At 39.1% G+C, this 26,990-nt stretch overlaps 1 protein-coding gene across 2 annotated transcripts in view; it reads left to right on the plus strand.

Moving 5' to 3' along the window:
- Positions 1 to 26,990, plus strand: part of LOC124545454 (NADH-ubiquinone oxidoreductase 49 kDa subunit-like) — a 173,233-nt gene that overhangs the window by 32,194 nt on the left and 114,049 nt on the right. For both annotated transcript variants that reach the window (XM_047124381.1, XM_047124380.1), the window contains one exon: positions 4,189 to 4,414. In XM_047124381.1, the coding sequence (XP_046980337.1) occupies positions 4,189 to 4,414 (226 nt within the window). The remainder of the gene's footprint in view (positions 1 to 4,188; positions 4,415 to 26,990) is intronic.

Raw genomic sequence — 26,990 nt, forward strand, 5'->3', positions numbered from 1 at the left:
TCTCCATGTTAAACCCACCAACCACCTGCATTTCGACAGCTTTCATTTCTTCCACACAAAAAATCCCTTTCATACAGCCTGTCCTGCTTGGGACAGGGTATCTGCAGTGACAAGAACTACCTTGCCCAATATGCTGAGCATCTCACCAAGGCCTTCACAGACAGGCACTATCTGCCAGACCTAGTCTTCAAAGAAATCGCCTGTAGCATACCCCCAATCCTTGCACCACCCCCAAGAACCTGTTACAAAGGAGTGCCCCCTTTGTCACCCAATACCACTCTGAACTGGAACAACTGATCCACATCCTTCATCAGAGCTTTGATTAGCTAATGCCCTGAAATGAGGGAAATCCTACTCAAAATCCTTCCCACCCCTCCCAGTCAACCTCCACAACACCCTAGTCTATCCCCATGCTACTTCCAGTCCCAAACCTTGTCACAGGGATCATGCCTCTGTGGAAGACACAGGTGCAAGACCTGACCAGTCCCCCTACCTAGCACTTTCCAGTCCTGTCGTAGGTGAGCCTATACCATCAGATGCCATGCCACCTGTGAAAGCATTCACATCATATACCAGCTCTGCTACAGTCATAGCACAGCTTGTTATACTGGTTTGACTACCAACAAACTATCCACCAGGATGAATGGCCACAACAGAACTGTGGCCAAAAGCAAAGTAGCCCACCCTGTGCCACAACTTTCAGCTGAACATAACATGCTTGATTTTAATAGCTCCTTCACAACCCAGGCCATCTGAATCCTCCCTTCCACCACCAGCTTTTATGCAAGTGTAAAGATAAAGTATCATTAGGTCAAAGACAGAAATTGTTTGAGAGCAAGCTGATCATGGAAACTCTGAGAAAAAAATTTGTAACAGATCGGAACTGCATACTTGCAAATTTCAGTATACATTTATTCTTGAATATCAAGTAGTAAAGGTATGCGAAATTATGTTTTTGCATACATTTGCTTTACTGATCAGTAGGTAAAAGCAATTTTTGGGAAAACTAGTCCAGAAGGTGTAGTAAGTGAGAGCAGTCATCAACAAACATTATGTGGTATTATGGAAGGGATAAGAAAACTTATAGATTCATTTGTTAAAGTAGTATTACACTACATTAGAAAGGATACTCTATGGTGATATCTAGATAGCACCCTCTACATTTGAAATATGTACAGAATGTACATTCAGAAGTGCCAAGAGAAAAGGAAGGAACATGAATCAGCTTGGATGTATAGGTTTCCAATTCAGAATGCAGTCTAAAGCTTTTCAAGCCTAAAAAGGGTGCATGTGATGAGTGTGGTGTCTACAAAAATGCTGAATCAGAAAAAAGACTGCTTTAGTGGACAAAGTACAGAGACATCTGAAAAACAAAGACGTGGCTCTAGTAGAAAGAGACACTCAAGTAGAAAGAGATACTGACAAGCTGAAGGTGCAGACTGACAGTATATTTCTGTGTGGATGTTTTGATTTATAGCAGCTACTCATTACTCCACAATGTGAAGTATCATTGCTCTATTACAAAAGAAAGCTGAGCACCTACAATTTGATTATCTATAAGATTGGAATATGAAAGAGAATATGCTTTATGTGGCACAAGGGAAATGGATGTAGAGGTATCATAGACCTAGTGAGCTGTGTCTACAAATTTTTAAAGCAGCAAATTAAGATGGCTGACAAAATGTTTCTTTCTTTTCTGACAATTGCATTGGTCAGAACTGAAACAGATTAATTTTTTTCATGTACCTATATGGTGTGAGTACTCTACAAATTGATTCAATTACCTATACATTTCTGGAGAAAGGCACACCCAGAATGAAGGAGATGCATGCACAGTGTTATCTAGAGGACAATAAAGGGCATGAACATTTTTATGCCACAGCAGTGGTGCATTCTAGCAGTCACAATCAAGCAAAACCGAAAAAGGTATGATATACATGAGATGTCACAGAAGGATTTCTTTGATTCAAGGAGGCTTTATCAAAGGTCCAAAACTGAACTACAGCTGGAAATGGAGAAAGGGTAAGGTGGTCTGATATCAGAATAATAATTGTGATGAAGGAAGAACCAAGGAAAATGTTATTTAAATATGAATAAAACTCAGACAATACCATTGATTTAACGCACAAGTTTTGAGGTTGCAGGCCAAATGTAGAACATGCAGTAGAAGACATGCCATGTGCATATTCGTCCTCATTGCCAATTTCAGAGAAAAAATTTTCTGATCTGATGCTGCTCTGCCAGAACAACATTGTTCCAGTAGTTTAACATGAATTCTATCACAATCTGTGGTATGGGGAAGTTCATGATATTGAAGAGAAAGATGAATAAAGTATTAAAACTAATATCAGTATTAATTTTAATGTACAGTATTTATTTATTTTTCTGGGAGCTTTTTTTATGTTGTTGTGTTATGCTTACATATTATAGTCTTGTGCTAGGAAGTTCTGTAAATGAGAAATGTCATAGAGGCATTGTTGGTTGGTTGGTTGTTTCGGGGAAGGAGACCAGACAGCGAGGTCATCGGTCTCATCGGATTAGGGAAGGACGGGGAAGGAAGTCGGCCGTGCCCTTTGAAAGGAACCATCCCGGCATTTGCCTGGAGCGATTTAGGGAAATCACGGAAAATCTAAATCAGGATGGCCGGACGCGGGATTGAACCATCGTCCTCCCGAATGCGAGTCCAGTGTCTAACCACTGCGCCACCTCGCTCGGTTATAGAGGCATTGTTACTGCCAACAGTATTTATGTAATAAAGATATTCACATTTGTAGCCACATACTGATGTAGCACAGTTTCAGTGAAATATGGTCATAAGTGCCATTAATGTCAGACATCAGTGCCTGTATTAATAATTCCATCTCTAGAACAACTTCTGGAACATTTTTTGCTATAAACTGCATAATAGCAATGGAACAACAGGACATTCTAAGCAGCATAAGCAAGCGTACATTTCCAGGATGATTTATGGGAAATACTGTAACTTTCAGTTTTCATACTGAAAAGTTTCAAAAATGCTACTCATGATAGTATTGCTGTGAACTGTCCATGTGTGTACAAGATGTGCTTGCTTGTGTGAATGAATGTGTGTGTGTGTGTGTGTGTGTGTGTGTGTGTGTGTGTGTGTGTGTGTATGTGTATTTCCTTTTCTGACAAAGGGTTTGGCTGAAAACTAATGTGTACATCCAGAATGAGATTTTCACTCTGTAGCAGAGTGTGCGCTGATGTGAAACTTCCTGACAGATTAAAACTGTGTGCCGGACCGAGACTCGAACTCGAGACCTTTGCCTTTCGCGGGCAAGTGCTCTACCAACTGAGCTACCCAAGCATGACTCACACCCCGTCCTCACAGCTTTACTTCTGCCAGTACCTCGTCTCCTACCTTCCTTTGAGTCTCAGTCCGGCACACAGTTTTAATCTGCCAGGAAGTTTCATATCAGCGCACACTCCACCGCAGTGAAAATCTCATTTTGGAAACACCCCCTAGGCTGTGGCTAAGCCATGTCTCTGCAATATCCTTTCTTTCAGGAGTGCTAGTTCTGCAAGGTTCGGAGGAGAGCTTCTGTAAAGTTTGGAAGGTAGGAGACGAGGTACTGGCAGAAGTAAAGCTGTGAGGACGGGGCATGAGTCATGCTTGGGTAGCTCAGTTGGTAGAGCACTTGCCCGCGAAAGGCAAAGGTCCTGAGTTCGAGTCTCGGTCTGGCACACAGTTTTAATCTGCCAGGAAGTTTAATGTGTATGTGTCTATTCATTGTGCCTGTCTGCAGCTCAATATATCATCTTTACAATGAGTAGCAATTTATCTTTTCCTTATATTGTCATGTAGTTAATACATAAATGAAGCTTTTTGGGCAGTAAGTTGCACATTAGGTGTTTTGGGGCCAGTGACCCTAGAGCAGGCAAAATGTTCTTTACTTTCAAATCCTGTCATGGACATTTGTGTGGTATAGTACTCATCCAGGCTAGAGGGAAACTTTTCCATACCAACAGCAGAATGTACTTTTGATTTTGGGAAAGAAATTGATTTGTGTGTTATTGATGTGCCTGAAAATTTTGCAAAGTATAGGGAGATGGTTTTATTCCTTATTTGGCACTGTTTATTAGCAAGCATTTAAAAATATATAAAACTCCCCATTGTCACCTGCTTTCATTATTGTCCAATAACATTTAGACGTGAATTTTTCTTAGGCAGAACAGGAATGTGAAGAAATGGTTCCCAGATCCAGACTACATGAAACAGTTTGAAAATCCTGTTATGTATCCAAATGAAGACACAGCTAAATGGAAAATGCCACCTTACAATAGTAAAATAGCTCCAGTGGAGAAGACAGTGCAGAATATGACTCTCAATTTTGGTCCTCAGCATCCTGCAGCACATGGCGTACTTCGACTAGTGCTCGAGTTGGATGGAGAGGTCAGTAAATTCTTGATTAAAATAAACAATACTTTACTCACTTTGTGACATACAAACTATTGTTTACATGTATCATAGCTTCAGTTGAGATTCTGAAGTAATCAATACTACCCATAAACCACAGTTTTGCCAAGAATGACTGTAATCATTAGCAGTGCCAGCAGCATTAACAGTATCAACTATTTACAATAAAGTAGGAAAAGATACATTGCTGCTCACTGTAAAGATAGCACACTCACTTGCAGACAGGCATAATTGAAGGACGCTTACAAACAAGCTTTCAGCCACAGCCTTCATTGGAAAAAGAGAAACACACATAATTCATTCACACAAGCAAGCACAACTCACACATACTTGACCACGAATTCTGGCAGTTTGAGCCACAATGCAACTATCACATGGGATGTCAACAGCAATCAGGAAGAGGCAAGGAAGGGGAAAAGACAGCATTGTACGGTTGGGGAAAAAGAGGAGTGTTGTATGGCTGAGTGTCCAGAGACTACAATGCCAGTAGGCACAGCATCAGGAGATTGTGGGGCAGGGAGGGCTGGAAAATGGAGTGAAAAAGGAGAGGAACAGGAAAAGAGGGGTGGGTGCATTGGCAGGAAATGTCAAACAAAGAATGTAGGAGAAGGGAATGGGGAGGACTAAGAATGGCTAATCATCACCAGTGCCGGCAACATCAACAGTATCAACTGTTTACAATAGTGTAGGAAAATATACATTGCTGCTTACTGTAAACATAACACACAGGCACAATTAAAAGACACTTACAAATAAACTTTCAGCCACAGCCTTCATTGGAAAAAGAGAAACACACAACACTCAAGCACACCTCACAGATACGTGACTGCCAATTCCGGCAGCTGGAGCCACAGTGCAACTATCACATGGTATGGTAGCAGCAATCTGGAGGAGGCAGAAAAGGGGAAGGAATAGTAGTGTACAAGTGGGGGAAGAGAGGAGCACTGTCTGGCTATGTGTCCAGGGACTACAGTGGCAATAGGTGCAGTGTCGGGAGGTCGTGGAACAGGGAGGTGGGGAAAATGGAATGAGAAAGGAGAAGAGCAGGGAAAGAGGGGTTTGTGCATTGGCAGAAGATGGCAAATGAAGTGCATAGGAGATGGGAATGGGAAGGAGGTGATAAGACAGAGGAGTCAGAAACTATCGGGTGGAGGGTGTGGGCACAGTATGTTGCTGTAGGTTGAGGCCAGGTTAATTACAGGAGCAGAGAATGTGTTGTAAGGATAACTCCCACCAGCACAGTTCAGAAAAGCTAGTGGTGGAGGGGAGGATCCAGAAAGCTTGGGTAATGAAACAACCATTGAAATCAAGGATGTTATGTTCAGTTGCATGTTGTGCCACAGGATGGTCTGCTTTGCTCTTGGCCATAGTTTGGTGGTGGTTGTTCATCCTGGTGGACAACTGACTGCTAGTCATACCAACATAAAAAAAACTGTGCAATGATTGCTGCAGAGCTGGTAGATGACATGGCTATTTTCACAGATGGTCTGGCCCCTGATTGTGTGGGGTAAACCTGTGACAGGACTGGAATAAGAAGTGCTGGGTGGGTGGTTTGAGCAGGTCTTGCACCTGGGTCTTCCACAGGGATATGATCCTTGTGGCAAGGAGTTGGGATTGGAGGTAGCGTAGGAACGGACTACGATGTTGTGGAGGTTGAGTGGGGACCACTTTAGGAGGAGTGCGAAGGATATCGGGAAAGAAGTCCTTCATTTTAGGGCATGATGATAAGTAATCAAAGCCCTGGTGAGGGATATGGCTCAGTTGTTACAGTCTGTGGGGTATTGGGAGATGAAGGGGTGACTCCTTTGTGGCTGGTTCTTGGGGGGCAGTAGGAGGATTGGGTATGTGAGGGAAATGACACAGAAGACCTGTTTTCAGACTGGATCTGAGGATAGTGCATGTCTGTGAAGGTCTTGGTGAGACCCTCAGCATACTGGGCAAAAAAGTTCTTGAAAATGCAGATATGCTGTCTCTGGGTAGCCAGCCTGTATGGAAGGGATTGTGTGGTGTGAAAGGGATACCGGCTGTCAAAATGCACGTACTATTGGTGACTGGTGGAGTTAGTGTGGACCGAGGATTGGATTGAGTCATCAGAGAGGAGGAGGTCAATGTCTTTGAATGTGGAATGCTGGTTTGATGAGGACCAGGTGAGGTGGATTGGAGAGGTGTTGAGGTTGTGAAGGAATGAAGGTTGGGTGTCTTGGCCTTGAATCTAGATCAGGGGTCTTCAAACTTTTTAGTCTGCGGTCCACATTGACTCCTCCACGAAGTCATAAGGGCCACTCACGGTGAGTGGTTATGGAAGCTAGCATTTTATACAGACTTAACTAAACATATGAATGACCTTAATTTAAAATTGCAAGGTGAAAACCAGCTTCTGCCAGCTTTATGCATGCTTGTTAAGTCCTTTCAACAAAGTATGCTTCACACATTTTAATACATGCCAAACATTCAGTCAGCAAACTGAGATTCCGTTTCCTGTAACTTTCGCAATTGAAGCTTTGGGCACTTTAAAAATTAATTTTGAATCACGTTTTTCAGATATCGATGCAAATTCAAACATCAAGATATTTCAAAATCCCTTTGACGTCAATATAGAAGCGTTACCCGCAGTACTTCAGTTTGAAATTATTGATTTGCAATGTAGCGATTTTTTTAAAGAAAAACATTCAAAGTCAATATTACTGGAATTTTATAAGTGTCTTCCATCCGCACAGTTTCCAAATTTACATAAATTTGCCCGTGGCTTTTTTTCTGATTTTGGCACTACTTATTTGCGTGAAAAAACTTTCTCCAAAATGAAACATGCAAAATGTATTTACAGATCAAAATTAAGTGATGAGCATTTGAAGTCACTGATGATTATCTCTACCAGTAAACTTGATCCACAACTGGAGGTAATTATGAAAGGAAGGTTACAGCTACATAAAAGTCACTAATTATCACTAAGATGTTAATTTATTTACATGAATACTCTAACACTGTGAGTTTTCAAGATATAAATAAATTACAGTTATTTTTATACATCAGTTACAAGTAAAATATCCAATATCATTATGTACACCAGGTATTGTATTTTCTTTGAATTGCCTTTAAATAAAAATATTTTTACGATTTACTTGCTATGTGTATTTTACAACGTAATAAAAAGAAAGTGAAACCTCGCTTAAGAAGCATCTTCCATAATGATTGATTACTAATGCTAGTTGCCGAAGTGGCGTCCATTTGAAAGACTTGCACCAGACTCGTGAGTAGAATAAAATGCAAAGAATTTTTTTTACTTAAAATGTTTTCGTCAAACTAGTCTGTTAACCATTCTTTTTTTTTTCACCATCGCACGGAGAATGGTCTGTCTGTTTATTGTGGATAGCCATAGACAGGCACTATCCACCAGACCTAGTTTGCAAACAGATCTCCCATGCCATTTCACCTCACACCCCCAGTTGTCCCACCATCCACAAGAACCAGCCACAAAGTGGTGCCCCCGTCATCACCCGGACTGGAACAACTGAACTACATTCTTCATCAGGAGTCTGATTACTTATTATTATGTCTTGAAATGAGAGACATCTTACTTGAGATCCTTCCCACCCCACCTAAAATGGTCCCCCACCCAACCTGCACAACATCGTAGTCCACGTCTGCGCCACTCCCAGTGCCAGCCCCTTGCCGCAAGGATTATATCCCTGTAGAAGACTCAGTAGTAAGACCTTGCCAAACCATCCACCCACCACTTACAATTCTCTCACAGGTTTATCTTACCCCATCAGGGGCTGGGCCACCTGTGAAAACAGCCATGTCATTTACCAGCTCTGCAGCAATCATTGCACAGCCTTTTTTTTAGTGTGAGTACCAACCAGCTGCCCACCAGGAATGAACGGCCACTGCCAACGTGTGGCCAAGAGAAAAGTAGACCATCCTGTGGCACAACATGCAACTGATCATAATGTTCTTGATTCCAATGGCTGCTTCACAAGAGCCATGTGGATCCTCCCCTCCACCACTAGGTTTTCTGAATTGTGCATATGGGAGTTATCCTTACAAAACATTCTCCACTCCTGTAATAAACTTGGCCTCAACCTATTGTAACATTCTGACCCCATACCCTCCACCCAACAGTTTACACAACCTCTGTCTTATCACCATCTCCCCATTCCCATCTCCTGCACTCTTTGTTTGCTACACTGTGCCAGTGCACATGCCCATCTTTCTCTACCCCACTCATTTTTCTCTCCATTTTCCCCATCTCCCCGCCCACAACCTTCTGATGCTGCACCTGTTGGCATTGTAGTCCCTGGACACTCAGCCAGACAGCACTGCTCTCTTGCCCCGCCCATACTATGCTGTTCATTCTCATTCCCTGCCCTCTCCAGATTGCTGCTATCATCACACGATAGTTGCATTGTGGCCCAAGCTACTGGAGATGGCGGTCTTATATGTGTGAAGTGTGCTTGCTTGTGTGAGTGAATGATGTTTTTCAGTTTCCGTTGCTGGCTGTGGCTGAAAGCTTATTTGTCAGTGCCTTTAGTTTTGCCTGTCTGAAACTTGGAGTGTTAAGGAGCAGTCTATCTTTTCCTACATTGTTGACATTCCAACCTGGAGTATCAACTATTTTTGACTTAAAAGGGCTGCAGCTCCACTGCAATTTTGGTGGCAATAAAATGAAATTAATCCCCAGTAATATCAGTTAGTTACTATGTAACTAACAGAGGGCAAGTACACGATCTTTGATTTTTAGTGTGGCTCACTTAGTCAAAAGCGGTTTGGTCACGCACTGTTACTTAGCATAGGTCTATTATGAAGCACATTGATGAGCATAGAAATTAGCAAAATAATTAAATAAATAATAAATTGATAATGATCATTAAAGGGAAAATATTAACAAATAATCTTGTAGGTGATAATGTGGGCCACAACAGATGGGTTAATCTTGATTGTATGTTTATTCAGAGAATTGCTTACAGATTTGTATTTAAATGCTTGTGTATTTAAATGCTGACTATTAACTCAACACAATACTGATTCAAGAGAGCACAGCATGATTAATTCATAGTAAAAGTAGAGCATTCTCCAGTATAAGACTTGCAGTGGAGATCTCAAAGTTCAGCAGCTACATACAGTAACAAACCTACTGTGATCAGAAATTTTTCAGTCACTTATAACCAGGCTGTGACTCTAAGTTCAGCAGCATTCAGACTTTCGAAATTTTCCAAGTCTTGAACTGGTGGACATGAAATATTTCTAAATCTATAATAACATAGTTATAATCAAGTGGGTTTGTGACTGCACAATATTTTCAAAACACGTTACCAGTCCAAGTCACAAAAGACCTTGAGCTCTGGTTTTCTTTTTCATTTAAAACCTTGGTCACATGACCACTACATTAGTCAGCCTAACGTCTGCCAAACTCACCACCATTCATGAAATTAAACATATTATAATATCTATACAACTTTGAGTATACACTTTACACACTCTTGATTAAATTTATTATTATTTCATTTTACAACAATGTCCTCTCTACATTTAGCATTAACAATCTGCTTTGTTTATTTTCTTTGCTGTAGCCAGAGCTGCAGCTAAAACTAGTTGAAACATTTTTAATCACATTGACACTCCAGTCTCATGTTAGCCAGATGACAATATTACATGTATGAAGTTATCAAAATATCATGAAATAAATTTGTGGATTAATAGGATAATGAGATGTGATTATCATATTGGCAATATTAAATCGTGTAGATGTGGAGAAATATTGATTAAGGCACCCCTTTTCAGGTTGTTCACTAAATAATTTATAACTATATGCTTATCTGTTTGACAGTAATAGAGACTTCTTCTTCCTACAGCTGCTGTCAAGTATTTCAGGTTGGCATATCATCTGCATACACTGTGTGTTTGCATAATTAGTTATGGATGAGGTATCTTGGACAGAATGATACCCTCCAAGGCAAACAGCACGTATTCCAAAAATGTCGATTATGTGAAACGCAACTCACACTTTTCTCACATGACATCCTGAAAGCTTTGGTTCAGGGCAGTCAGGTAGATGCAGTATTTATTGAGTTCCGAAAAGCATTTGACTCAGTATCACGTCTATGCTTATTGTCAAAAGTTTGATCATATGGGGTATCAAGCAAAATTTGTGACTGGATTGAAGACATTTTGGTAGGGGGGACAGAGCATGTTATGGATAGAGCATCATCATCAGATGTAGAAGTAGCTTTGGGTGCAAACCAGAGAAGTGTGTTTGAACCCTTACTGTTCATGTTGTGCATTAATGACCTTGCAGACAATATTAATAGGAATATCAGGCTTTTTGCAGGTGATGCCATTATTTATAAAGAAGTACTAGCTGAAAGAAGTTGCATAAATGTTCTGTCAGATCTCGATAAGATTTCAAAGTGGCGCAAAGATTGGCAACTTGCTTTAAATGTTCAGAAATGTAAAATGTGCACTTCATTAAATGAAAAATGAAAAAAATTTAGACTCCTATGACTATAACAGCAATGAGTCACAGTTGGTATTGCCCAGCTGATACAGATACGTGGGTGTAGCATTTTGTAAGGATATGAAATTGAAATATGAAATTGAATGATCACATAGGCTCAGTCATAGGTAAGGTTATTGGCAGAATACTGGGGATGTGCAATCAATCTACAAAGGAGATTGCTTACAAATCACTCATGCAACCCATTCTGGAATGTTGCTTAAGTGTGTGTGACACATATCAAATGGGACTAACAGGGGATATTGAATGTATACAGAGAAGGGCAGCACAAATTGTCACAAGCTTGTTTGACCCATGGGAAAATGTCGCACAGTTACTGAAGAAACTGAACTGACACACTCTTGTAGATAGATGTAAACTACCCCGAAAAAGTTTACTAACAAAATTTCAAGAACTGTCTTTTAAAGGTGACTCTAGGAATGTACTACAACCCCCTATGTATTGCTGCAATTGGGATCATGAGGACAAGCTTATTATAATTACAAAAAGTACAGAGGCATTCAGACATCCATTCGTTCTGCACTCCATATGTGTATGGAATGGAAAAAAAACCTAGTAACTGCTATGCTGGGATATACCCTCTGCCATGCACTTCATGGAGATTTGGAGAGTATAGGCGTAAATGTAGATTACATAAACAGTTTTAGTCTCAAATGTTAATAACTTTGTTAATAATAATTTTGTATACATGGTAATCATTTCAGTAAGCTAGTCTCACTGTCACAAATCAAATTCCATATTTAGTTTTATGTAGCATGTCTAAGAGTTTGCTGTTTTTGATGAATATATTACACTTTCATTTTACACTTTTAGACTTTTCCCTATCTGACTCTATCTTTTTCACAGTACAGTGCAGCATAGAATTTTCTTTCTTGCAGTCAGTTATAAGAGAAAACCTATACATTGTTGTTTAAAAAAATACACAGTCTATGTCAATTTGAATGCTTATTAGAGCATTGCACAAAATTTTGAAGTAAGTTGGTCAAGATCTTTTTGCAATTTTTGATAACAACATAACTGTTGTAATTTAAAGTGCACAATGCACATTGAGATCTGGATGAAGATAGGTGATTGAATAATAACACACACATCATCACTGTTAATAAATGTGTTGCAAATAAACAAACACTTACAACGTATAGAATGGCACTACCATTGTAGTATTGTCTTTACACAGAGATGTTTCTATGCATATTGCCAAGGTGCACCAAAGAGCTTATACAGAAAAGAGAAATATAAGCTGGGAATCCCTTGGTTTCTGAGTGCTTCAGAAACTGCGCTGAATTTTGATGATGGTTACCGCATTAACTAAACAGACATCATAAGAGAATAACTTAAAAGTCTCACACTATTAAATTCCAGGTTTACTACCAACTAGGTCATTTGCCCAGTCAGCATCACTGAATACGCTAATGTCAAAACAATCAACTTTGAAACATAAAGTCAAATCTTTTGTTTGCTGCATGTAACAAAACACCCTTTTTACTCTAGCCAAATGAGAAGCACATGTTTCAAAACTGAAATGACCTAACCTTCCTGCAATAAAGGCAGTATAAAATCGAGTACATGTGGAGGTATACAGCAAACAGCCCCCGGCTTTATGGTACAATTTTTGTTCAGTTGGCTTACCATTCTTGTCTTCACCTAAATAGTTGTTATTACATTGTGTAACTATACCCTCGCAGTTATGCATTTTTAATTCTCTTAGCATCTGCTAAATGTAGCTAGTTTGGTTTAATTTCACCTGTGCTTGAGACTGTTCTATCTCAGGTACTAGAATAAGCAACATATCATCTATTTCTAGTGTTAATGTTGGGTTTTAAGACATTATTGAATGTTATAATCCTGTCTTCCTCACCTATTAAAACAGCTTGTCAACATGAATGCCACTGATCAAATTGTTGGAGAACAATACACATCAATACTTTTCACATTGTTTCAGACCTATCTTTATAATGAAAGAGCAGAAAAAATCATTTCAGTCCTTACCTGCCTGGTGAAGCCCTTACAAATACCATGATTAGACATTTGTAACTCACCACACAGCAGAGCTGCTGAGTCAGAGACAGGCACAATAGAACTCACACACACACATTACCACAGTTTCTGGCTGCTGAGCCACACTCATCCTGGATTTTCTATTGTTGAATGATTGGGCATTTGCAATTCTTCACTGTCAAAGGGCACTTTCCCAGATCTGCTGAGAATTGCTAAAGTCATACCTCTTTATAAGAAAGGTGACTTCCAGAAAATATCAAATTATAGAGCTGTAGCACTGCTATCTGATTTTTCAGAGATTATAGAACAACTCTTTCTAGCTTGGCTGGCAAAATATTTCAATCAGAATAATGTACTATCAGTATGTCGTCATGGTTTCAGCGCACGACATCCCACTGAGACTGCTGCCTTTCATCTTGTCAACCACGTTTTAAGTGCAAAAATCAAAAAAATGGAAAATCCAGGTTGGAATGTAACAATATTATGAAAAGAAAAGTTTGTCAGATTATATGAGTAACAAAGTAGGATAGTTGCCTAATACTGTTGTTCTGTAATACTCTTTATGTATATGAGATTTACTGGACTGGTAAATAAATAAATAAATAAATAAATCCTTCCTTCCTCTCAACAAACAATTTTGGTTGCTGGATGAAAATGGTGCCACTTATGTTACTATTCAGATAAGCAATTTCTACAATAATGTGTTTCATTTTACATCTCTTTAGTACTGCTGTTGCTTTGTCTCATCACTGCACGATAGCTTCCCCAGTAATCTAGTCCAAATATCTCGCTATAGCCCAGAGCTACTAACTTTGCTTTAAATTTAGTAGTATTATCTTATCTGTTTTGCTTTGTTGTATATATATCCATTTACTTCCTATAACATGGTCAGCTTTCAATCTGTCGACAAGTTGCCATATATTGCAGCGTTATAGGCTACTCATCTCTGACCCTATGGCTGCACACCATTCACCTCTGTGAAATTAGGCTTAAACCTCTTCTTCTGATGTTGGATAAGATGGATTCATGTGATATGTAGAAATTAAAAAGCATGCAAAGAGACACAAACCACACTTCTAGGGGTTTCACCAGACATGAAGACCGTCGTAAACCCACTTCACTATTTGCAGTGGAAATTTCACTATCTAACACCATGATGCTTTCCTCACACACATCAATACCTTCATTGCTGGTAACTGCATGATCTTCTGTATCATATCTATCTTTTTCTCTGACCCCAGATTGAGCCACAACTCCTCAACCAGCTGTTGACTCGACTGCATCAACTGCTGCTGGTTCTGCATTCCTCGGTGATGATTTATCGCCATCTGTTGTTAGATCTGGGAATCACAACCACACCATATGGGCATTGTCTGTTGTCACCTCATTGCTGTGTGGATCAGCTGTTGTCATCTGCATTGTGTTTAGTTCCCCTGGAAGACACAGTTCTTTGTTTACCACAGCCTTCAGAGAGAATACTCTCTCATCAATGTGACATCTTCTTCTCGAAAGGATTTTTACTGTGGAAGGCTCCACAGATGATATACTTTTGAGCCTGCTTCCACTCCAAGATTAACACATTCTTCCGCCCACTCCCCCGAGTTTGTCAGATGTAAACATGCTTGTCCAGGCTGTGTAGTCAAACACTGTGGGCATTTTCAAAAATTCTTTAATAAGTTATTTCTGCTTCCAGGCTTCATATAGGATTATTGGGATCTTGTTGGACATCTATTTTGAATAAATCAGGCTGACATCAGAACTTCAATCCCCACCCTCCGCCTGCTGAAAGGTGCTGTGCAAAGCACCTTTGAATAGTAGACACATCATGAGGGATATAAGTGTCTGATTCAGGTCCTTGGCTTTTTTGCTGGATGACTGTGCTTTTCCAATGTAATATGCCTTCTTCCTTGAACAACTCTTCAAATCCGCTGTTGACAATCACAATCCCTTCGTCAGATTGGAAACTTTGCAGTTTCCTCCCTGTTTCACACTCTGTACATCCCGTAAACTGCACAGTAGGCTCAAACATGTCACTTTTATGCTTTAGCACTTTCACTACTGAATATCTTGAGTGATCATCCATATAAATAGCAAAATAATATGCTTCACTCAAGAAGGTCTGCTAATATAACCTACATCACTACATACCAGTTATAGAACATTTTCAGTAGTAGTTTAGCTTGGTTTCGAAAGGCTGTGTTTTCATTTTTCCTTGCACACACACACACTTTATATTTTTCTTTGTACATGGTAGCTCCACATACTTGCATGGGGGACATGGACGGGGACTGTGGATAGGTGGTGCTAGGTGAGAATATGTGTCAACTGAGAGGCATGCTGAAATAAACACAATTGCGGTAAACACTGTGTCCAGATTGTGCAGTTGTTAACGTAACTGCCTAGTAAGCAAGAGATCCTGGGTTTGAATTCTGGTCTCATCACTGATGATTCCACATAGTCCCTTCCCTCTTTTTTCCTCCCTGTCCCTTCCATCTTCAATTTACATAATATGTGTCACAGCTGTGGAGTGTGCAAGGTGTATGTTCTTTCAGACATGTCTGAAAGAACAGACATCATGCATTCATATAATTGGTTCACCTCAATGGGAAATGAATCCACCCCTTCAGTGTGGATGCACAATTATGTCCGACATCCTGTTGGAATCTCGAAGTAGCAAGCATGGAGGACATGGATGGGGCCTGTGGATAGGTAGTGCTAGATGGGAATGTAGGTTGGCTGAGAGGTGTTCCTAGATAGTTCGCGCAATTGTGATAACACTGTGCCAGGTTGGCACAGTGGTTAATGCAACCGCCTAGTAAGCAGGAGACTGTGGATTCAAATCCTGGTCTGATACGCATTTTCACTCATTGCTGCTGATTCCACATTAAATCCCAATTCAGCTGACATCAATAGCCCCTTCCCTTTCATTTCGATTCTCCTCCCTCTACTTTCAGTTCACATATGATTATGATTGTGTTGCAGAAAATGAAATGCCCTGTTGCATCACATGCCTTATTGATTGTCCAAGTGCAAAATTTCTGCATATAAAAACTCTAACAAATTAAAACTGTAACTAACAACTACATAAACTATTCTATGTCTTTTTTAAAATATGTTTTGGAGCAAAAGTGAATAAATACATAAGGACTCCAAACAGATTGGAATGAAAGTGACATGAAATGTTCTGATGCTGTCATCAGAAAGGTTAACATTGATCACTTTCAATGTCTGACATATAAAGTGTTTCAGGTGACACTATAAGAGCATTTATACATATGTGTCCAGCTGAGTAACAGGTCAACTATGTCCCATAATAGACCAATATACCTATCAATACTTGAAACTTCTGGAACCCCTGACAACAACAACTCATCCACAGAGATTGAGGAGACAATTGTTCAAGAGCTTTCTCCCAAGTTCTTCCTGTTCCAAGTGACCTAAAGATGTAGAGTTGCAAGGCAGGAAGGAGCTTACTTCAACACCAAATCTGCAAGCACTAAAGGGAAAAAAGTGATGTTTTTTCATTGTTTCACCACAGGATTAAGACAAAAGAGTGGATATAAATACTTATACTGATGAAAAAAAGAGGGTGCACCTTTTCTCCTGCTACAATTTACTCAGCCAGTCAATAGGAACGGATATGTAGTTCAATTGTGTGAGCTACTGAATGTAGATCCACAAAAACTGTGCTGTAGTTTCTAAGCAGATGAATAAATTGTGAGTTGTGTCAGTAAGGTAATGATTTTCTCTTAACATGAATTGAAAATTCTATCCAGGATTTTACCACTGGTGTAATTTTAAATGTAAATTAGTTTTTAAGATTTGGAAGACAATTTTATTAGAAAATTACATTTTGTTTATGAACATTGTTACTTTGTAGGATCACAGTTCTAAACTTTAATTAAGGTATTTGGAGCATCTTTATGCTGCCAATTTATTAGTAAAGCCAGCAGTATTTCCGCTAAAAGAAAAGGTGTGCTATTTTTCCCCTTGGGTTGCCCAAAAAGATTCAGTGAACACATATTTGATATTGTGAATACATGGGGAAATATCTATTTTATGCTAAATTCTTCACATACATATCCTACTCAAGAAACATTGATGTAGTGCAAAACTGAATTTACACAATTTTTACTGGCTGAAGTCAGCTTTGAACTACAGATGACACTACAGTATATCATATTTGACCATATTTCTCTAAAATAATCAGAATATTTCTGTAAGATCCTCTTTTTCATATTTTGATTGTTCTTTATTTCTTCACAAAGCATGCCAAGCTTGGGCAGGGGGAACATCAAACAAAAACTGTGCAAAAGTTCAACTCGAACTTCATCTACTTTGAAAGGACTTGAAAATGTGCATCACAATGAAGAGTATCACTTTTTATTTTGTCAAGGAAAGGCTCATAAGTCATTAATGTTTGAAAGTTCATGAAGAAATAAGAACTTATTTCCTGAATGGGATGTGGTAAGGTTGGCTTATGTTTGGAACATGACCAAATCATGTGAACAGAAATGTGCTGATACCTATGTTACACTGGCTCAAACTGTATTTTTATTTTCTTTTTTTTTCAGTTTGTACTTTTAAGATATAAAAAAATATCACGTTATGTCCAATGAACCCTAAGATCCTAGCTCTTGGGAGAGTTCCGATTGAGAATCTTGTACTTCTATCCAAAGCTAATGTCAACCGTCTTCAACCAGCTATGTTGTTTTCTTCAGATAAGCAGAGAACAAGTTTAAAGAGCTTCCAATTCTAATACTGTCTTGTCTGTTGTGGATAACAGACTCAATGTTAATCATATAAAATTAAAGCATAGTATTGCCTTCAGAATAGATGTTGTGGATAATAAGCAAGGAGACAATGTGAAATCATATTACCTGAGTTACCACACGTACTTGGTAGCAACATCACATTCTTTCTGTGAAATAATTCATGAGCCATATTCACAATACTCAGTGACTGAGAAGGAGGTGTGTGGGGATCTGGTAGCGTCTTTGCTTTCAACAGATAGGTTTCAGATAATGAATCTGGCATGTCACAGGCATATCCATTGGATACAAAGATGGAGACTTCCAGTTAACAGATATCTTCACATGAGGGAAATTCATCCACTAGAGTTGATCAATGCAGTCAGGCTGTATCGTCCATGGTAGGGACATTTGATGCAAATGCTGCTATGAAATGTTGCAATTCATCTACATGTCTTTGGATGTGAACAATATTATTCTGCTCATTTACAAAAACGTGGAAGTTTGCAGGCCATCAACAGGTAACGTACTCCTTACAATGAGAAGGAAGGATGAACAGGGCTCAATATCCCTTGGAATGAGGTCAATAAGGATGGAGTACAAGCTCCAGTAGGATGAGGAGGCAAATCAGCTGTGTCATTTGAAAGGAGCCGCCTGCATTCTCCTTAAACATGTTAGGGAAACCACAGAAAACAGAAATATGGATTCGCAGATGGAGATCTAATCCTAGCTTGTCCCGAAAGTGGTCCATTGCCTTAATCACTGCACCACCGTACTCAGTCCCACCCCTAATGGGTTTTTTGTATGATATTCCAATCATGTTACTGGTTTTAGTTTTCTTCCAGATGAATATGGAAATACAAGCTGAACGCAGGTTCATATGAGAAGAGGAAAATCTTTCATCAAATATGACCTACTCTTGATGTTGTTAACAATGTAATAAATGAGGCCAGCTCTACTACTATGATGGTTAGTGGAGGATGGCTTGGATTAAAGTTTAATAGGTGTGGAGAGTTGTAGAGGTGTGCAGACCCACATTCACACTGTTTGAGTACTTTAAGTTATTTCGGGCTTACTGTCGGTGGGTTAGTAGATAGGGCATCTCAATTTATGGTCTACATCAACCTCTACATCTCTACTCTGCAAACCATTGTGAGGTGAATGGCAGAGGGTATGCCCCATTGTACCAGTTATTAGAGTTTCTTCCAATTCCATTCACATATGGAGTGAAGGAAGAATGATTGTTTCAATGCCTCTGCGGCAGTAATGATTCTAATCTTATCCTCTTGATCCCTATTGCAGCAATACATAGGGGTTGTAGTATATTCCTAGAGTCACCTTTAAAAGCCACTTCTTGAAATTTTGTTAGTAGGCTTTCTCGAGATAGTTTACATCTAGGCCGGTTGCTGTGGCCGTGCAGTTCTAGGCACTTCAGTCCGGAACCACGCTGCTGATACGGTCACAGGTTCGAATCCTGCCTCAGGCATGGATTTGTGTGATGTCCTTAGGTTACTTAGGATTAAGTAAGTCTATGAACCATGGACCTTGCCATTGGTGGGGAGGCTTGCGTGCCTCAGCGATACAGATGGCCGTATCGTAGGTGCAACCACAACGGAGGGGTATCTGTTGAGAGGCCAGACAAACGTGTGGTTCCTGAAGAGGGGCAGCAGCCTTTTCAGTGGTTGCAGGGGCAACAGTCTGGATGATTGACTGACCTGGCCTTGCAACATTAACCAAAATGGCCTTGCTGTGCTGGTACTGCGAACGGCTGAAAGCAAGGGGAAACTACGGCCGTAATTTTTCCTGAGGGCATGCAGCTTTACTGTATGGATAAATGATGATGGCATCCTCTTAGGTAAAATATTCCGGAGGTGAAATAGTCCCCCATTCGGTTCTCCGGGCGGGGACTACTCAAGAGGACGTCGTTATCAAGAAAAAGAAAACTGGCATTCTACGGATCGGAGAGTGGAATGTCAGATCCCTTAACCGGGCAGGTAGATTAGAAAATTTAAAAAGGGAAATGGATAGTTAAAATTAGATATAGTGGGAATTAGTGAAGTTCGGTGGCAGGAAGAACAAGACTTTTGGTCAGGTGAATACAGGGTTATAAACACAAAATCAAATGGGGGTAATGCAGGAGTAGGTTTAATAATGAATAAAAAAATAAGAGTGCGGGTAAGCTACTACAAACAGCATAGTGAACGCATCATTGTGGCCAAGATAGACACGAAGCCCACACCTACTACAGTAGTACAAGTTTATATGCCAACTAGCTCTGCAGATGATGAAGAAATTGAAGAAATGTATGATGAGATAAAAGAAATTATTCAGGTAGTAAAGGGAGACGAAAATTTAATAGTCATGGGTGACTGGAATTCAAGAGTAGGAAAAGGGAGAGAAGGAAACATAGTAGGTGAATATGGATTGGGGCTAAGAAATGAAAGAGGAAGCCGCCTGGTAGAGTTTTGCACAGATCATAACTTAATCATAGCTAACACTTGGTTCAAGAATCATGAAAGAAGGTTGTATACATGGAAGAATCCTGGAGATACTAGAAGGTATCAGATAGATTATATAATGGTATGACAGAGATTTAGGAACCAGGTTTTAAATTGTAAGACATTTCCAGGGGCAGATGTGGACTCTGATCACAATCTATTGGTTATGAACTGTAGATTAAAACTGAAGAAACTGCAAAAAGGTGAGAATTTAAGAAAATGGAACATGGATAAACTGAAAGAACCAGAGGTTGTACAGAGTTTCAGGGAGAGCATAAGGGAACAATTGACAGGAATGGGGGAAAGAAGTACAGTAGAAGAAGAATGGGTAGCTCTGAGGGATGAAGTAGTGAAGGCAGCAGAGGATCAAGTAGGTAAAAAGATGAGGGCTAGTAGAACTCCTTGGGTAACAGAAGAAATATTGAACTTAACTGACGAAAGGAGAAAATATAAAAATGCAGTAAATAAGCAGGCAAAAAGGAATACAGACGTCTCAAAAATGAGATCGACAGGAAGTGCAAAATGGCTAAGCAGGGATGGCTAGAGGACAAATGTAAGGATGTAGAGGCTTATCTCACTAGGGGTAAGATAGATATTGCCTACAGGAAAATTAAAGAGACCTTTGGAGAAAAGAGAACCACTTGTATGAATATCAAGAGCTCAGATGGAAACCCAGTTCTAAGCAATGAAGGGAAAGCAGAAAGGTGGAAGGAGTATATAGAGGGTCTATACAAGGGTGATGTACTTGAGGACAATATTATGGAAATGGAAGAGGATGTAGATGAAGATGAAATGGGAGATACGATACTGCGTGAAGAGTTTGACAGGGCAGTGAAAGACCCGAGTCAAAACAAGGCCCCGGGAGTAGACAACATTCCATTAGAACTACTGATGGCCTTGGGAGAGCCAGTCCTGACAAAACTCTACCATCTGGTGAGCAAGATGTATGAGACAGGCGAAATACCCTCAGACTTCTAGAAGAATATAATAATTCCAATCCCAAAGAATGCAGGTGTTGACAGATGTGAAAATTACCGAACTATCAGTTTAATAAGTCACAGCTGCAAAATACTAATGCGAATTCTTTACAGACGAATGGAAAAACTAGTAGAAGCCGACCTCGGGGAAGATCAGTTTGGATTCCGTAGAAATATTGGAACACGTGAGGCAATACTGACCTTATGACTTATCTTAGAAGAAAGATTAAGGAAAGGTAAACCTACATTTCTAGCATTTGTAGACTTAGAGAAAGCTTTTGACAATGTTGACTGGAATACTCTCTTTCAAATTCTGAAGGTGGCAGGGGTAAAATACAGGGAGCGAAAGGCTATTTACAATTTGTACAGAAACCAGATGGCAGTTATAAGAGTCGAGGGGCATGAAAGGGAAGCAGTGGTTGGGAAGGGAGTGAGACAGGGTTGTAGCCTCTCCCCGATGCTATTCAATCTGTATATTGAGCAAGCAGTAAAGGAAACAAAAGAAAAATTCGGAGTAGGTATTAAAATCCATGGAGAAGAAATAAAAATGTTGAGGTTCGCCGATGACATTGTAATTCTATCAGAGACAGCAAAGGACTTGGAAGAGCAGTTGAATGGAATGGATAGTGTCTTGAAAGGAGGATATAAGATGAACATCAACAAAAGCAAAATGAGGATAATGGAATGTAGTCGAATTAAGTCGGGTGATGCTGAGGGAATTAGATTAGGAAATGAGGCACTTAAATTAGTAAAGGAGTTTTGCTGTTTGGGGAGCAAAGTAACTTATGATGGTCGAAGTAGAGTAGATATAAAATGTAGACTGGCAATGGCAAGGAAAGCGTTTCTGAAGAAGAGAAATTTGTTAACATCAAGTATAGATTTAAGTGTCAGCAAGTCGTTTCTGAAAGTATTTGTATGAAGTGTAGCCATGTATGAAAGTGAAACATGGACGATAAATAGTTTGGACAAGAAGAGAATAGAAGCTTTTGAAATGTGGTGCTACAGAAGACTGCTGAAGATTAGATGGGCAGATCACATAACTAATGATGAAGTATTGAATAGAATTGGGGAGAAGAGGAGTACGTGGCACAACTTGACAAAAAGAAATGACTGGTTAGTAGGTCATGTTCTGAGGCGTCAAGGGATCACAAATTTAGCATTGGAGGGCAGCATGGAGGGTAAAAATCATAGAGGGAGACCAAGAGATGAATACACTAAGCAGATTCAGAAGGATGTGGGTTGCAGTAAGTACTGGGAGATGAAGAAGCTTGCACAGGATAGGGTAGCATGGAGAGTTGCATCAAACCAGTCTCAGGACTGAAGACCACAACAACAACAACAACAACAACAACAAGTAGTTCTAAGTCTAGGGGACTGATGACTTCGGATGTTAAGTCCCATAGTGCTTAGAGGTATTTGAACCATTTTTTACATATATCTTCGAAACTGTGTCAGTTCAATTTCTTCAGTATCTGTGCGACATTATCCTGTGGTTCAGACATGCCTGTGACCATTTGTGCTGCCTTTCTCTGTATACATTCAATATCCCCTGTTAGTCCTATTTGATATGTGTTACACACACACACTTGAGCAACATTCTAGAATGGGTCGCATGAGTTATTTGCAAGCAATCTCCTTAGTAGACTGATTGCACATCCCTAGTATTCTGCCAGTAAACTGAAGTCTGATACCTGCTTTAACTACAACTGAGCCTATGTGATCATTCAATTTCATATCCTTACAAATTGCTACACCCAGGTATTTGTATCAGTTGGCCAAAGCCAGCTGTGACTCATTGCTATTATAGTCATAGTGTACTACATTTTTTTCATTTAATGAAGTGCACATTTTACATTTATGAACATTTAAAGTAAGTTGCCAATCTTTGCACTACTTATCAAGATCTGACGGAATATTTATACAGCTTCTTTCAGATAGTACTTCATTATAAATAAATGTATCATTTGCAAGAAGCCTGATGTTACTCTTATGTTGTCTGCAAGGTCATTAATACACAAATTGAACCGCAAGGGTACACTTCCCTGGTGTGCACCCAAAGCTACTTCTACATCTGATGATGATGCTCTATCCACTATAACATGCTCTGTCCTCCATACCAAAAAGTTCTCAGTCCAGTTACAATTTTCACTTGATATCCTGTGGATTAAACTCTTGACAATAAGCATAATTGTGGTACTAAGTCAAAGGTATTTTGAAAATCAAGAAATACTGCATCTACCTGATTGCTTTGATCCAAAGCTTTCAGTATGTCATGCGAGAAAAGTGCAAGTCGGGTTTCACATGAACAATGATTATTCCAAAGATCTTGCATGTCTTAGCTAATTGTATTGGGTTCTCATGAAGTGTTTGGATTTCAAGGTGTGGAATTATTCATCCTATAGTTATTGTCTGTGTTTTGAAATAGTTTTCCTTTGCACCAACAGTTACATTGGTTAATTTGGAGCTGGAGGGATCCTCTGCATTTCTGGAGTATAAGGTAGAGGGCAAGAAAATAGTGCCAGTGTAATACAGGAGGAGGTGAGAAGAGAGGACAGCAATGGAATGAAAGATGGAGGAATTAGTGTAGCTAATGCTGACAAAGAATCAAAACGTGTGAAATGTCGTGCTGTAGGAGGATGTTGAAAATTACTTTCGAGAATGTGAGACAAGCTGCCTCATGACTGTGTCACACTTGTTACTTCCATCTTCTATCATAGACAGCAGCTTCTCGAAACAGGCCATGTTCATCCCCACGAAATTTTGAAATTCTTGCGGATCTTTAAGCCTCAGTTCTTTCATAAGCAGTGAATATAATCCCCTCCATCGCTGCTTCTTTTCAGCCAGCGTCGAACTCAACAAATTCAGGCTTTTTGTTTTCATGGCCATTCTGCCCTAATCTGAAGAGTTACTGTCACTGCCAGGGTAATACCTCCAAAAAACAAGTGGGTCCTCCATGCAAAAAATGCTGTATAAACATATATACCTTTGTAAACAAGTGTCATTATATAAAACTAATTGTTGACTCTGAATTCAGAACAGTTGTAACCTACATATGAGAATAACAATTTCTTATTAAATAGGAACCTTGAGCTCACATAAATAATTTGAACAAATGACATTCCAATATGTCATGGTAGAATGAATAACTTTACAAGAGATCAGACAGTTCTATGTGTGTTTCACATGTTATTACGATCTTCTGCACATATGCGCCAGGTATACCCCACATGGATGGTGTAATAGGTCTACGTCAACCAGCCTGTAGTTACAGATATACACGCCTGAGGCCCTGGTGCACAGGTTTACGGTTTAGGCACGTCATGTAATGGGGCCTTGAGGGCTTTAGGGGTGTAATCTTACCATCCTGCATATCACCATTAAAATTCTCTGTCTCTGTACAAGTTTTGAAGGCTGCATGAGGCGTAAGATTTACGAAATAAAAACTTTTTACTTATCTTCATTTTCTCTTATTGTTGGCTCCAGTTCTTGCAGCAAGGGGTACATTCTTGTGGCTGAAATTTTGATTTAATGTTTGGGTACCTGATGACTAAATAACTTATGAAGATTTGCCTGTATTATGCTTGAATTTTATTCTTAATCACATTTTTCAAAATCACACTGTCCTTAAAGTTTCCACTACTATCACACCACAAATTACATTATTAGTGACACAATCAAGAACACCTCTGATTCCATCAGAGACATGCCCACTACTACTCACATTCTGTGGTACTCACAATATTCCAAAGAGTTTACAAAATGAAAGAATTTACATACTTTCCTGACAAAAGAAGAATCATCACCAAGTTACAACATTATTTTATAAATGAATCCAGAAATAAATTTAATAATTACAGTAGCATTAAATTGTGCAATTAATAATCAGACTTTGAAGTATGCCAGATAATTCATAATTTCAAATATTTCTACAAGAAGAATAATTTTAGGTGTAGCAATTGTAACAACTTAATTACTTTTTATATGTTTTAGCCTGAAATATAATAAATTGTATACAGAAGCAAATGAAATTCTTTCAGTGAAACAGGCAAGAATGTTCAACTATACCAGATCCGGGATTAATCCTGGTATTGGCTACTTCTATATTTAAAAAAAAGTTATGTTAGGAAAGGGTGTCCCATTACAATATCCCCCTCACAAAATTTGGAAACAGGGTGTTTACAATATTTTGTGACAGACTTCAAGGTTTTCCAAACAGTTTACAAACAGATGCCAAAAAATAGAATACAAGTGTACAGAAGTATCTGATACATAACATACTACAAAAAACATAAGAAAAATATCTACTATGCAACTCGTAATCTATACATATATCAGAATATGGCACTCAGATGTTCAGATCAGTGGAACATACTCTCACAAGACAAGTAATACAAGGTCAAAATTAGAACATTACTCCACTAAACAGCAGATACACAAAGGAAGAATATACTCAGTCATGAGTAGGAATCAATCAGCCACATAAACTGTAGTATTTAAGGATATGTTGACTCATGAAAGAACAAAATAACAGAAAAACATTAGGGTGTAAGTTTACGATGTGAGGATCAACCCATGAACCCAGACCACACTGGGTACAAACCAGCAAAAAGTTTCAACACCACAAAATGAATAAAGCTCATAATCATATCAAATGTTCAATTATATGCAAAGAGTATTGTAAGAAACTTCTAGCCTCAGTCAATTGTTGTACACACTCCTTGAGTACACACACACACACACACACACACACACACACACACACACACACACACCACACACAGAGTCACGATGAACAGGGTTACCCAAAACAGAGTTAAGCATAAGTCTGCCCACAACTCAAGTTCCAGTCAGATACACTATTGCAATACTCAGCGTAATTATAAGTAAACAGAGTCATAAATTAGCTTTGAATGGTGACACAATCCCGTAGCTTGAGGACCAAAATCAGAGTATGAGAGTGGATATGTATACATCTTGTTATATTGTCTGTACTAGTAAATATCTTCCACACTATTTGCCAATTATCCATACAAATTAACCTATGTACACAAATACCTAGAAGATTCATTTACAACTGATAAAAAAATACATATTGATTTAAAGTTATATAATGTATTGCAAAGTCAATCCCTTTACTTGAAAAAACACACATTTATGCTGAATAACACTGTCTTTAGCAGTCTTGGCTATCAATTCACAAATATCAGTCACAACGCAGATCCAGTCGACAGATGCTTGAGTACGTTACCCTGCAGCGACGATCTCTTGCAAGTTGACTGGTCCAGCATGGTACAACCATACAGCAGTGTGGGGAGTGGATCTGCCCACATCTTTCAGCTTCCTCCCTAGAGTTCTCATCACAAACTCCAACAGATAGTAACTTCCTGTGTAGCAGTCACATCAAATCCTGAAATATTGTTTTGTGTACTAAATATGCTGTTCAATAGCTCCTTCACATCACACAAGATGTGCTCTCCTTAGTCATTTTACAAAGTCAGTTACATGGGATTTATGTCAGGTGTGATTAAAAAGTGTTCACATACAAAACATTAATAAACAGAATTAAGTGCAATGAAAAGAATGGACTAATAAGGCATTACACACAGATATTCTCGGATATTATTACTAATTTTTACAGTACAAATTATGACTATTGTCCCATTTCAAAATTGCAAAAAAGATCTACTCATTTAGTCTCATGGCATATGTGTATCAAATTCTAAAGACAAATCTATATAGAAGACAAGTATATAGTGTATCATAGATTTTTAATTCAGTCAATAGATAAGACAGAACTACAAAACTAACATAATCTTA

This window comes from Schistocerca americana, chromosome 8 (genome assembly GCF_021461395.2).
Source record: "Schistocerca americana isolate TAMUIC-IGC-003095 chromosome 8, iqSchAmer2.1, whole genome shotgun sequence".
Taxonomy (NCBI): Eukaryota; Metazoa; Arthropoda; class Insecta; order Orthoptera; family Acrididae; genus Schistocerca; species Schistocerca americana.